This window comes from Genypterus blacodes, unplaced genomic scaffold, assembly GCF_046128005.1.
Source record: "Genypterus blacodes isolate CSIRO-AG114 ecotype Tasmania unplaced genomic scaffold, CSIRO-AGI_Gbla_v1 ptg000076l_1, whole genome shotgun sequence".
Lineage (NCBI taxonomy): Eukaryota > Metazoa > Chordata > Actinopteri > Ophidiiformes > Ophidiidae > Genypterus > Genypterus blacodes.
Window position 1 is genome coordinate 2,012,803 of NW_027466885.1, and position 13,427 is coordinate 2,026,229.

The 13,427-nt window shown below is 44.4% G+C and overlaps 1 protein-coding gene across 1 annotated transcript in view; it reads right to left on the reverse strand.

The window, feature by feature from the left end:
- LOC143006997 (rho guanine nucleotide exchange factor 4-like) overlaps positions 1-13,427 on the reverse strand; it is a 42,121-nt gene that overhangs the window by 9,544 nt on the left and 19,150 nt on the right. The window contains exon 4 of the mRNA XM_076158376.1: positions 4,051-4,202. Within this exon, the coding sequence (XP_076014491.1) occupies positions 4,051-4,202 (152 nt within the window). The remainder of the gene's footprint in view (positions 1-4,050; positions 4,203-13,427) is intronic.

Consider the following 13,427-nt stretch of genomic DNA (forward strand, 5'->3'; position numbering starts at 1 on the left):
CCACGTCTCCTCGTCCGCCTCCTCCTTGACTGCCGTCGTCCTCTGGCGTTCCTTTCCTCCGCTCGGCTCCGGCAGCCGCCTCCTCTCCTTCTCCTGCCACTTTGCCGACCCCTGTGTTTCCCCGGCCTGCCTGTGGAGGCTGGGTCGCCTATTCGTGTCAGCGTGTGCGAATCTGCGTGTGCCTGATGTTGTGTGTTGCTCTTTGTGTGTTATGTGCCTCGCTGACTCCTTCTGGGCTCCTTTTCTTCCTTTTGACAAACAGGAGCCTCCTCTCTTCTCTCGATCTCCCACTGTGGTTATCCAGTCTTTTCTTTGGCTATTTTACTGCTGGTTGCCGTTTCTCTCGGTCAGGATGTCAGGATGAAAGGCAGAGGACAGGATGCTGCGTTGCTCCTGTTTTATCCTTCATGCTCATGCCTCCTCTTTGTCTTCCTCTTCTTTTCTATCCCTCCGTCCTCTCGTTCTCCAGCTCGTTTCTTCTCTTTCGTCCTCTCGCTCTCGCCTACAGTCACTCTGCTCCTTCTTCCTTTTCTTTCTCTTTCCTCTGCTCTCTCGGTCCTGCTAAAATGGAGCTGTGCTGTCTCAGCCATCCATCTCACCACAAGGATCGCCCTCTTTCTTGTTTGCGTGCCCACCCTTACACAGTCAGCGGCCAATCAGAACGGAGAGTGTGTGAGCGTATCCTGGATACCACAGTGGTTGAGGCTGGGCCATAGCAACCCCGAGCAGGGTGGGGTGGTGGATGGAGTGAGAGGAAGAGAGGAAGGGGGTGCGATGGAGGCCATGCAGAATAATGGACTAATCTCCAGGGAAATTACAAGTGGGTGTGTGTGCGTGTGTGCGTGTGCACATGTGAGTGCCTGCAGCCATCCCTTTCAGGGAGGTGTGTGTTCATGATTAATGCATGTGTGTATGTGAGTTTTATTTTTTGCGGTTTTATGCTCGCTGTGTCCAATTTATCACTTCAGCTACAGAATAAAGCTCTTACACAGCATTGGCATCTTTCCTATAGTGCCTCTATTTCAGCCTCTCAGTGTGTAGCGGCTGACCTGGTGTGCATGCGGAGCCATTCCCCGCCTCCTCTGCACGACACTGACCTCCATATGCAGGCGGAACAAACACAACACATCCACATTAGATCAGCCGTTGTTAACTCAACAGGAACCCAGGAGAGCATGAAATGTGCACATGAACGAGTCTGAATACACAACTCAAACTGTATGACATCAGCACACAGGACTCACTCACCACAGATCATACCGCCGACCAGGCTGAAGAAGCCCAGACTACGCATGTCTTGTTCTTCTGATAAACTGTCCTAAAGGGACCAAAGCGATTGCAGGAGAATCATTTTGAATGTAATCTCCTGTGAAGGGGTGGCAAATCACTTTATGGTCTTGGACAGAGATCGACCCTCAGTTCTTCCTTTGGAGTGTTGCAAATCACACCGATAGGTTGGACAGCCAGAAAACAAATGGTTAGCTCAAGAACTGTCTCTTAGATGGAAATCACATTTACACAGGTGGGAAATCCACTATCGCAGACTCGCAGTTAAAGAGTCAATGCAACACTTTGCAGGCCCTCATCCTCTTTTTCACTTCTGGATTTACACACAAACGCCACACAGGAAAACAAACCAATAGACCTCTTCCATTCTGTATCAAAGACTCTGGTAAAATTATGGACTTGGACATGTAACCTCCTGGTTTCAGCACATAAAGGCCAACAACCACATCACTCTATCTCAACTATCTACATCACACTTCCCTAAAAGTAATAATAATGACCCAACTATCATACAACTTACGTATTCTTAATCAGCAGCTCATGACCATTCCAGGCATCCTATTTTAGTTTCTGTACCATGGAAATCTGACAAAATACGATATTAACAAATGACTATCCTGTTTTTTGTGCAACAACAGTGCCCCCCAGTGACTGGTCGTGGTATGACTCTCCTGTCTCAATCAATTGAGAACTTAAAGTCTAGATTTGTGAGGCCAGTGAGCTTGTTCTTCGAAATTTCAGTTAAAATGTTGCAAAAACCAGTTTGTACATTATTATCTGGCACTTCTATAACTCGTCAGTCAGAATTCCACAGATCCCAAGCTTCCATCATTTACCGTCTCCATTTTCAATATAATTAAGGCTTCAAAGTTCATTACATGCTAAATTGTTGTGAGAATGATTTGATTGAATTGTCTGAATTGAATAAAATTGGGTTTGATTAATTTCCTCCAAAATTGATCAGTTAATGTACCCCTTGGGAGGTGGAGCCCTAATGTGTCCTCTGTCCAGATCTGTACCAATCTGCAGCTTTTGATATCTAGAGTAAAGTGAAATGCAATAACTGGACCAGCAAATGACATCGAAAACATGTGAACATTCATCTGGAAGGCTTCAGGTGTAGAAGTGTGGGAGAAGGTCGACACAGACAAATATGGCATCAAACCGTGAACAAAAAGGCCCAAACGAAAACAAACAAAACCTGACAGCTGTGATGAGGATCGAACAGAAGCTCAGATCTGTGATGCAACAGACAACTAACTGTCAATCATAAGTCCCTCTGATGCTGTTTTACACTGAATTAGTAGACAGAGCGAGGTGCTGGTGGAGAACATGTATCTACTCTGTAAGTCACTGTATTAGGCTCGTGCATCAGCAGAATCTAGAGTTGTATCCATGGCAACCAAATAACCCAGCAGCCTGGATGCTGGTATTTACCTCCATTTCTATCTGCTGCCGAGGCTGCAGTTTGTTTCCATTTGGCCGTTGCAAAAAGGAGATACGCTTCCAAAATATCAATGATGCTGCATCTGTGTTTTTTGGTCTGTTCAGGGTTTTTTTTATAAGCCTATGAATTCATATACAAATATATGAATACACCAGACATTCATGCGTGAAAGAAAGTATAGATATCCAGAAACAATAAGCCAAAACCAATCACATCTCGTGTTGCAAGTTAAATACTGTATTTAACACGGGGACACACTCCGGATTTAAGCTATAAAATGCCAGAAAAGCTGCACTGCTGTTAAACTGTGTGTTTGGGTTAATGCATATGGGAGGAAATGAGGAGTCATTCAAGTGGACTGAAGGGCTGATTGATTTATCTGTGTTGTTTGAGTGCTGAGGGAGAGAAAAATGAGTCTGTTTACTAGAGAAGCAGTTGCAATGTTTGAGAGAGAGAGAGGGACAGAGAGAGAGCGAGAGGGAGGGAGAGAGAGAGACAAGTGGACTGAGAGAAACACAGAGAGAGCGCGAGTGAGAGACTGAAAGACAGACAGAGACAGAGACAGAGAGGGAGAGTGCAAGAGACAGACAGAGAGAGAGCGAGTGAGAGAGACAGAGAGAGACAAACAGACAGAAAGACAGAGAGAGAGTGAGGGAGACAGAGAGACAGAGAAATAGACTAAGAGAAAGACAGAGAGAGATACAGACACAGAGAGAGAGACAGAGAGAGGGAGAGAAAGACAGAGACAGAGACAGAGACAGAGAGAAAGAGAAAGAGAAAGAGAGACAGAGAGTGAGAGAGGGGGGGATTCATGGTTTAGTGGTTTGGCAACCAATCAATCAATAACATAAATAAATACATTAAATAAATACATATAATTTATTAGTGATAAGCTGCTGAATGTATTGCATTGTGTAATGGATTAGATGCCTTTGTGTACGTTGGTGCATCTTGCTGCATTGTTCTGAACCTCTGACCTCATGTTTGAGAACCCCTGATCTAGATGCTGGGGCCACAGCTTGTTAGGCCCTATTGACCAAGGTCAGTAAGACCTATGTGGGTTGGATGAATAAATCAATATCTTTTTACATTATTAACACAACCGATGTACAAATGCTCAAGGACATACATGTTAGAGGACGCATAAAGGGCTTCACAACATTCAGCCACAACAACAAACACTTCATTTAGTTCTCTGAAGTTTGCTTTCTTGGTTTGGTGACATAGTTTTTCATTTCTGTCTCAGCAACTCTGCCTGACAACCTGGGTGTCCTTAAAAAAAAAAACAACTGTTACAAGCACATGCCCTTCCTTACCTCATTAATAGCCAGCTGCTCCCCTCCTCCTCCCCCTGGGTGTCCAAACCGATGTCCGGAGCTACGAAACTCTTCATACAACAAATCCTCTTCGCTTCCCAGCTCGTCCCCAAACCCGGCCTTCTCTGCCCCGCCATCAGGGTGAACCACCGCTGTAGGAGACAGGGAGGAAAGGAGGGAGGGGAGGGAGAGGGCGAAGACAAAAGTCTGCATTTAGCACAATGGAGTGTTCTGTGCCATAAAATGTACTAACATTTAACCTATACACATTTCGGAGGGGTATATAGATATATTTCAAATATGTCTTCAACGGTTCCCAGTCATTAGGTCATTGAATCAGTAATATCAGAAGTCCATGGCAACTGGACTTGTTGTATGGGTGGGTCTCAGTAGATGAAGGTAAAAAGCCTCTAAACCACAGTCACAGGAATTCCAAACAGACAAATTCAATTAGGAAGTCAGCCAGGGAGAGTAGCAGTCTAGCTTCAGTCAACCAGTCTGTTGGTTTAAACTATGTATAGGGGTATGGAGCTAAAAACAAAGTGTATTTGCGTATTGGAGCTCTACTTTTTGCTGGATTAAACACAGATTTTGCTAAACAATCATTTCTCTTGTTGTGTTCTATCGTATAGGACCAACAGGGGGCACTAACACAAAGAAGAGCTATTGGAAGGAATGAAATATTTCTACTTTTGTCAGCAGGAACAGAATCATTGCAGGTCTTACAAACGTAGGAAAATGACAAAAGTGACAATAGTGCTAGAGTTCATTTTTTCATGGTCCAATGCAAAGATAATACACGCACAAAAATACCCTTACTAATTAACAAATCAGTCCAAAATGTAGCGGGACTCAGTTTGTCTCATCATCTGCCATCATTTAAAAAGAAGAACCTGTGAAATGTCTGAACTCACCTGCTCACCAGCTAAAAATACCCTGGGTGTCACGCCTCGTCACACCCTCGCCTGCCTCACTTGACAGCTGTTGCCAAGGAAAAAACGTATCTGTGGTGACAAATCACCGTGGAGACAGAGAACGGCGGATCTAATGAAAGACGTAGCCGAGCCCCTTAAAGGTGATGGATGAAAGATGCATTTGAAAACGAGAGCCGGCTCTAAAAAAAAAAAAAGGGACGACGCCGCTGTGGAAGAGTGATGAAGAGGAAGATTTTCCAGCAAACAGGATACATTCTCCCTCTACAAACACTGCCACACTCAGAACTGAGCTTTTCCCACACAAAGTGCAGTACAGTAGCATCATGTACACCAAAATCTTAAGACAAATCTTTATGTTTGTCCTGAAAACACACAGTGGAGACTGGAACCTTAACCTTAACTATGAGTTGTTTTCAGTGTGACACAGCACAACCATTATCAGGACTGTGGAAGTTGCGAGTGTTGCCCTCATGGGGGCAGTGTAGGACCCTAACTGGTGGAGTGTGTTACTGTGGAGGCACGGCGGGGCTGAGGGTGTGGACAGGCCTGCCAGGATGTTCTAGCTCTACTAAAACACAACGCAGGCAGGCAGGCAGGCAGCCGAAACACATGTCAACATCAAAACCCAGCTCAGCTCCGGCTCAGAATCCATATGACGTTCTGTTATTTTCACATCTGAGTGGAATCTCTTACCGGTCGTGGTAGAGGAATGATTTTGTTTACATCCGCTCTTGTTTTTGTGTGATAGCAGGGCAAAGCACAGCAAAGGAACCAAGTTGTACATGCTAAAGAAGATGCTGCAGAACAAATGTGTCGTTCCTGGGTTCTTCTTCTGTTAAAGGTGAATTTGTCGGTACACACCACAGCCATGTTTGACTGAATCTATTTTCTGCCTGGATAGAAGTTGACTGGTAAACCGAATGTAGAAGTGACAAATAGAAGGAGAGAACAAAAGCAATCAGTGTCACCTCTGTAACAGTGCACTCTCATACAATCACAGCAGGGATGCACGGGGAAATGACTTTATAACGCGGTCTCACGCTCGGCTGGACAGCATGTCCTCCAGACTTGTGTGTGTGTGTGTGTGTGTGTGTGTGTCTGCATTCACGTGTGGCTGAGTGGTGTTGTGACCACGATCCTGATTGAATCTTAAATTTAAGCCAGGTTCAATATGTTCCTGATAATACAGAGAACAGGAATAGAACTGAAATTGCACATGTTTGTGTGCATCTGGGCCCTGTGTTCACGTGTGTGTGTGTGTGTGTGTGTGGAAAAGTGTGTTAGTGTGTGAGTTTGGTGCTGTAGCATTTAATCATAACACAGCCTCTGGATGTGGGTTAGCCATATTAGAGGATCCAATTTGTCTGCACAGAGAACACTCAATACACACTCGTGTGTGTGCGTGTGTTTGTGTGTGTGTGTGTGTGTGTGTGTGTGTGTGTGTGTGTGTGTGTGTGTGTGTGTGTGCGTGTGTGTGTATGTGTGCAGCAGAGGAATGTTAGCGTGATAGCTGCATGTTCGTGAGATGGGGTTGTGTAGCAGGGAGCAGTGCGGCACGTGCCTGACTTGTCCATGTGACTGGGCAGCGGGCTGTTGTCCTCGCTGACTTGACCCACTAACTGGGACAGGGGGAAGTAGAAGGGGGGGGGGGGGGTGATACTCTCCTAAAGTACTTTACTTATCTGCTTTCATATCTCTGCAGCAAAGACAGAAGTGTAAGTAGACACAACGATTTAGTTCAACGACCAATCAGCACTTAAGTCACTCTCACTAAATGGATTGTATTCATATTCACACTCTTCTGCGAGCACAGTAGATCAGATGTCCCTCTCTCCACGTCCTCAAGTTCTTATGAGGGGATCCCGAGTCATTCCCAGGCTCCGTGTGATACACTAAATTATTCCTCCACTCCAACTCAACTCCAGGCAGGTGTTCCAGGAGGCATCCTGATTACAGCATCAACCACCATCACCTGGCTCCTTTAAAATGCAAAGGAGCAGCTGTTCTGCTGTGAGCTCCATCATCATGATGTCCCCAAGGGTGAGACTGGAAAGAATGCGGAGGAAACACATTTTGGACGGAGTTCAGGGTATTAGCACGAAGGTAATGTAGCTCCACGCTTAAAATGAGAGATTTGCCTTTAGGTTGAGCTCTCTGTTCACCATGACAGTTGAATACAGCCTCCACATCACAGCAGACGCCACAGGGATCGATCTCTGACTCCATCTTACCCTCACTCATGAACATTATCCTGAGACACTTGAACTGCTTCACTCAGGGCGGTAACTCACTCTCATCTGGACGGACAAGACAATGTTTCCCAGCAGAGTGGCGTGACCTCAGATAATGTTCCAAAAATGTTATCTTAACAATGTAAGACTGTGCAGCTCTCTGAGTGCTTTGTTGTTCTGGAAAGAGTTCAGTGGGACGCAGGCTGAAGTGCTTAATGTGTCGTGTCCACCTCTCTCTAATAGGATGCGACTCATTGGAGTTGGGCAACTCGCCTAACGTTCCTTCAAGGTGACAGGGTCACGTGTTAGCCAACGTCTCAGCTGCAGATTCCCCCACAGCTCAGTGGGCTGGATCTGTCTGCATGTGTACATTCAAACACACACACACACACACACACACACATAGACACACACAAAGAGCAAGTCCTTCTATCCGGAGAAGGAAGAAGAGGTTTCTTTGATGCCTCTGGGTTTTAATTAAGAGCTAAAGCTATGGTGTGAGGATGACAGGGTATCTGCAGGTTTAAGGAAGTTACATTTAAGACTTTAAAACATCATTTTAAAGGAAAACTTTGATCAGTTTTGTCCAAATATAGTGTAGGCAGACAAAAGGCAATTTGTACAAGGCAAATTCCAATAAACAACAAAGTGAAATGACAAAGTAATTGTACTGTTTGACAAAAAAACAAACAATACAGTATTAGCAAGAAGAAACACGAAGTACAAAATGGAATGGAACACAATTTCTGTATGATTCCAATAATTTCAAACATTTTCATAGTCAAAATCGCTGAATATGTGTGTTTCCTGTTCAAAACAGGATGTGAATTGCGCAAACCCTCAACTGATTGACCGCGTGTAATTGGTGTGTGTATGTTGCTATCTGGAGTAATGATTTTCATGTATGTGTGTAACATATTTAGTCTTGCTGACCTGTGTGTGTGTGTAAAAAGAAATGCTGATATGAGAAATGAAACACATCCAGTTATTAATATGCAGGCAGCTAATTGAATGGTGACTTTAAGCTTCTCTATTGAATTCATATACTTGTACAACAGTGCATAAATGTTGGTGCACTGGAAATAGTTGGCTTCATTTTGTTTGAAAAGGTGATGAAGTCATGCAGTTCCTGTGGTGAGCAGCCTGAACACCTGTGCAGACACACTGAATCTACACACACACACACACACACACACACACACACACACACACACACACACACACACACACACACACACACACACACCCAAACCTCTACAGAGTCCTCCAGGGTGACCTTGCAGAAAGTCTCAACAGGGCTGACATGTTAAAGGAGAGGGTCACTCCTCTGAAAGCCAATGGATTTAAGAGTCTTGTGACATTAGTGACATGTTGCTGCAATGTCGGCAGATCAATTCCACCTCTTTACACTGTAATCTCCATTAATTAAACATTACTGGGACCTTATATAACATCAGAATCATTGTATTTAACATCTTTATACTGCAGAACAGTGTATCAACAACCTAGTAACACCCAAGCCACCCCTAAGCCAACCACGACAGCCACATATCAACAACACACACATTGCCTGCCCCCCCCCCCCCTGCATAAGACATAACCACATAGCAACAGCTCAGAACTTGACAGCAATCACACACAGCCACCCTACCAATCCCCTGGAGAAGCATAAGACTAAAGCAACCACCTAAGAAGTATCATCCTAATTTTCGGTCTTTCTCACACACACACACACACAGACACACACAGTGAACCCCTGGGGGCTGTCTGAACACGCAGGCCGTCACCCAGTTGATGGTGATGAAACTATCAGCTGTCATATGGAATCAGGTCTGGAGGTGATAATTATGAAAGAGATAAGGCAAAGGGGGGTGAAGGAGTGAATGTGGAGAGTTTCTCACTCCGCCACAGCTCTCCTCCCGTCGCATCCTCCTCCTCTCCTCTCCTCTCCTCTCCTCCATGTTCCCGTCATCACTGCTGCAGTCAGCTTGGGTTTGGCTGAATGTACTCAGCTTTTGTGTGTTTGCGGTCTCTCCCTAATGAACGTCCATCCTTTATACTAGAACCTCATTGATTTAACAGAGATGATGAGGCAGCTTTTACATTTCTAGTATCCCTGACAAATATACCGTCTGTGTATAAACTGGTTTCCTCTCTCTCTCTCTCTGTCATATACTGTGCATTCTAATGGATCCTTGACTGAGGTGTGTATCTAACCTCCAATACAGGGTGAGATGTGCTATTATCTGACGTTAATGCTCCAAGCAGCAGGAGAAGCTGTAGCCTAGTAACAGCTGAAGACAGAATCCTTCCGGCTCTGACGCTACATCAGAGCCAGGGCTTATCTGAACATAATGCAGATACTCAGTCCAGTATTGTCATGGACTGTCTCTGGCTCCATGTAGGATGATACAATGACACAATCTCTGACTGATTAAACCCCCTATTGGCTCTGCATCATCCTGGACCACTGGCTAGCCAATTCAACAACCTCCGTTTGAGAACCTCATCTAATGTTGACAAAAAAGCTCGCAAATGACAGCTCACTCTGCCCTCCTCTGTGATGAATCTCCAACCACTGATATCTGGCTGCTTGACATGAACAGCGAGCTCAGGGTCAGGGTTCAAATGCGCCTTGCTAAGTGAGCAGGCTTTTTCCACAAAAACAAAGCCCCGCCTCAAGGAGTCAGAAGCCAACAGCGACCCCGAAAAGTGAAAAAGAAAGAACGATAATATCCAAATCAACAGCTGCTGAGAGGAACTGAAGACTGTGAAATGTCGCCCCCTTGTGGTGGCTGCTGTTTTCTGCACTCTTCCATGGGAGGTGTGCTACGCTGCAAGCCAGCTACCACACTCGATTTCGATTTTCCATCGTTGGAAATGACAGACGAATGACAGAACCATAAGGATTGATATCTTATCTTTCCAGAAATGTCAAAATAAAGAAAAGTCCAGAGACAGAGAGACAGAGAGAGAGAGAGAGAGAGAGAGAGAGAGAGAGAGAGAGAGAGAGAGGTGAGAGAGAGAGAGAGAGAGAGAGAGAGAGAGAAAATGAGACAGACGTGTAGACTGAAAATGTAATGATGTGAAACAGAAATCCTCACGAGAAGAAATGTTTAGCAAGTGTTAGGTTCTCTTAGTTAATAAATGACTAAAACAATTAATTGATTATTGATCACTGTATGGTTGTCACAGTTTCAGCACTGGCCGTCTGGGGAGCAGTTTAGCGTGCCTAGTTGTGTCTGCCAACATCAAGCAAATCATGGATCAAGGACAGATGCATCGATATGGATCTATTGATCTGCACTAAAACAACTTTTGGCTGCACTCTGGCCACTCTGGGCTCATTTAGTTGCACTGTGAGCACACAGTCATGAGATAAAATCCACCAACCACCATCACCGTGCCTTGTGTTCCCGATCACTCTCATTAATAACATCATTCTGAGTCAGGAGCTGCAAACTACTGTAAATGTGTATCTGCATGTGGGGGGGAAAAGCGATTAGTTATTTCGAAGAGCAAAGAGGAAACACAAACGGCCGACCCACTGAGATCCAATCACAATCCTGTTGATGTGCTGAATGGAACTGATGGAAAAGCAGCTTCAGTAAGATTAGATTTATTTATGCTGATCTGAATCTAATTATGGTGTTTTCATGACATTTGATAGAATAGATTTCTTGTCTTCATCAGTGGCAGTGTAATCAAAGTTTTAATGTGCATGTAAATGTACTCTTATCTGTTTCTAGTAGCAGTATAGTGGTATATTGTATCTGAGTAGCATGAATGTGATGCAGCCATTGTTATGCTTGTAGTCTTGTAGACTTGTGTTTGACAGGTCAAACATGATTGACAATCTGACTTAACCCAAACTGCAACAATTTCTATCTGTCGGTCAAGAAGAGTCGGTGCTTGTTTCCTCTGCTGTACAGATAATGAGCTTCCAGCAGCTCCTGCCCATATATGGGCGTCTCGTACTGAAGCCCGTCTTAGTGGCTCTGGACTTACCACATACCCATGTGATTGCTCATATCCAGATCCCTGTGAGAGGAGGCATCACTGTTGTCTGACTCACTCACATGTACCCATATGTATCTTACAGAATGCTTATTCCCCCTTCACTTACCTTGGCTAGTAATAAGGAATAAGAGGTCAACGATATGTACAAAGTGGGCAAAGCCACATATGGTAAAGAAATGGTCACAATAAGCAGCTCTCCATCGTTTCTACACCTGTTGACATTCCGATCTTTCCATTACTGTGTGATAACTTAAGCAATTACTTTGTCATTCCAAATTGAACTTATGTAAGTGTAAGGCAAGTATAACACCGGTTCCACACATGAATGAAGGTGAGGACAGTAGACCGTAGTCCTTGTTTTTGTTGGCCTTGCGTGAGCTGCGATTGCTATTTGTTCACGCATTTTCGCATCACAATTCAAAAATAATGTGTCTATTGTTTGCTATCTATCTTTTGATAGCTGGAAACATAGAAGCCAGTCTGAGCTGAATGCTTGGTGTGGACAGACATAAATCTTAGTTACATTACACACAGGCAGTTGTTTAACAAAGTGTCAGCCCTGCTTATGTCCTAGAGGAGAGGAAACATTCCCGGTGCCAGGATGTACCAACCCCTTCCCCCCTGAGTCCCCACCAAACCACCATCAGCTGCCTCGTCTGTCAGCCTATTGAAAGTGGCCTTTGTAAGCCATCAGCAGTACAATTCAGGAATACCACACCGACTATCCAACCTGCCGGATCGTCTGTGACATAACAGAGCTGAGCTTTCCATCACTCAAAGAGGCAAAGAGGTGAGTTGAGTTCCTGGCAGTCCAGAGCTGTGTTAGTGATAAGACTGACAAGTGATGATTTCCAGGTCTGAGCACATGCCGTCCAAACACACAGAAACCACTTTAATGAATGGACAGTGATTACACAATACTGCATTACATGACTCATTTACTGACCCTGAACCAAAGCCTTAATACACACTATACACCTCACATAAATCCAGGGACATTAGTTACCATTTATCAAACAAAAGGGAGAACACTCAGGGCCATGGAGATGTCTTGTTGTGGCAGCAAAAGAAGGAAGACATGGACATGGACAACACATGCTAACCTTCAACATGCTGAAGACATGTTAGGTAAGATTGATATGTTACCAGCTTTTCATAGCATCCATTCCATTTGCTGAAGTGTTGCTATTTCTCTATAATCATTTCCTCTAATAGTCCAATCTAAACCAAACTTTGCTCCAGTTGTAGTTGGAGTAACCAAACATAACCCTCTACTGTTCTAGATCGACAGAATGCTCCATCGTTGGTGCAGAACTAATGCTGATCATGTCCAAACAAGCCTCCTCACAGAGGTCTCTTGAGTTAGGTTGTTAGGTTGTTTTCATCAATAAGGTGTGATTACCGTTTTCAACCCTGTACAAACTAATTGTAGGAGAGAAACAAAACCTGGACAGTATGAACCAGATCGAACCACATAGATGTCACAACACCCTTAGCCAGAGGAAACTAGGCCACTCCTACAAAATCACTCTGCGGAATTAGGTGAAGTAAAGTTTCTCAGATATGTCTTCTTTCTGTTTTCTACTTTAGTGTTCTCAAGACTCAGTTCTTCCCACCATGTGGCAGTAACTTATATATTACTTCTACCTACTGCACATCTTGGTCCAATATAGGTGAAGCTACTTTGTACATCCCCTACCAAGTGCCTGAGCTGGCCACTGTTGCCGGGCCAAAAATTATTGATTGTTAAGGTGATCAGAAAATCAGTTAAGGAAACTAAGACTTTACATGCCTAACACACATACACACACCCGCAAGCACGCACACACACACACACGCACAGACAGTGAAGTGCTGAGTCCATTTCCAGGGCCACAGATGCGTGCTGGTGGGAGGAAGTGGTTTCTGGTGCGTTGTGTTATTAAAGCTTTTATAAATAGAAACAGTGGGACAAATTGTCCTCCAGAAGTGAGAGAGAGAGCCCCTGACTCCCTCTTTGTCAGCTTCTGAAGAATCCAGCTGGGGACTCCGGAATGGTGGGAAATGAAAGCTGAGGATGACCTCTGACATGCTGCCGACCCTTAGGTCAGGTAATCATCCCAAGGATTTATACATTTTTCTGTTGTTGTCCCAATGGATGAAAACTATGAGACAAAGGTCCATATAATGACATCTGTGCAGCTATTTGTAC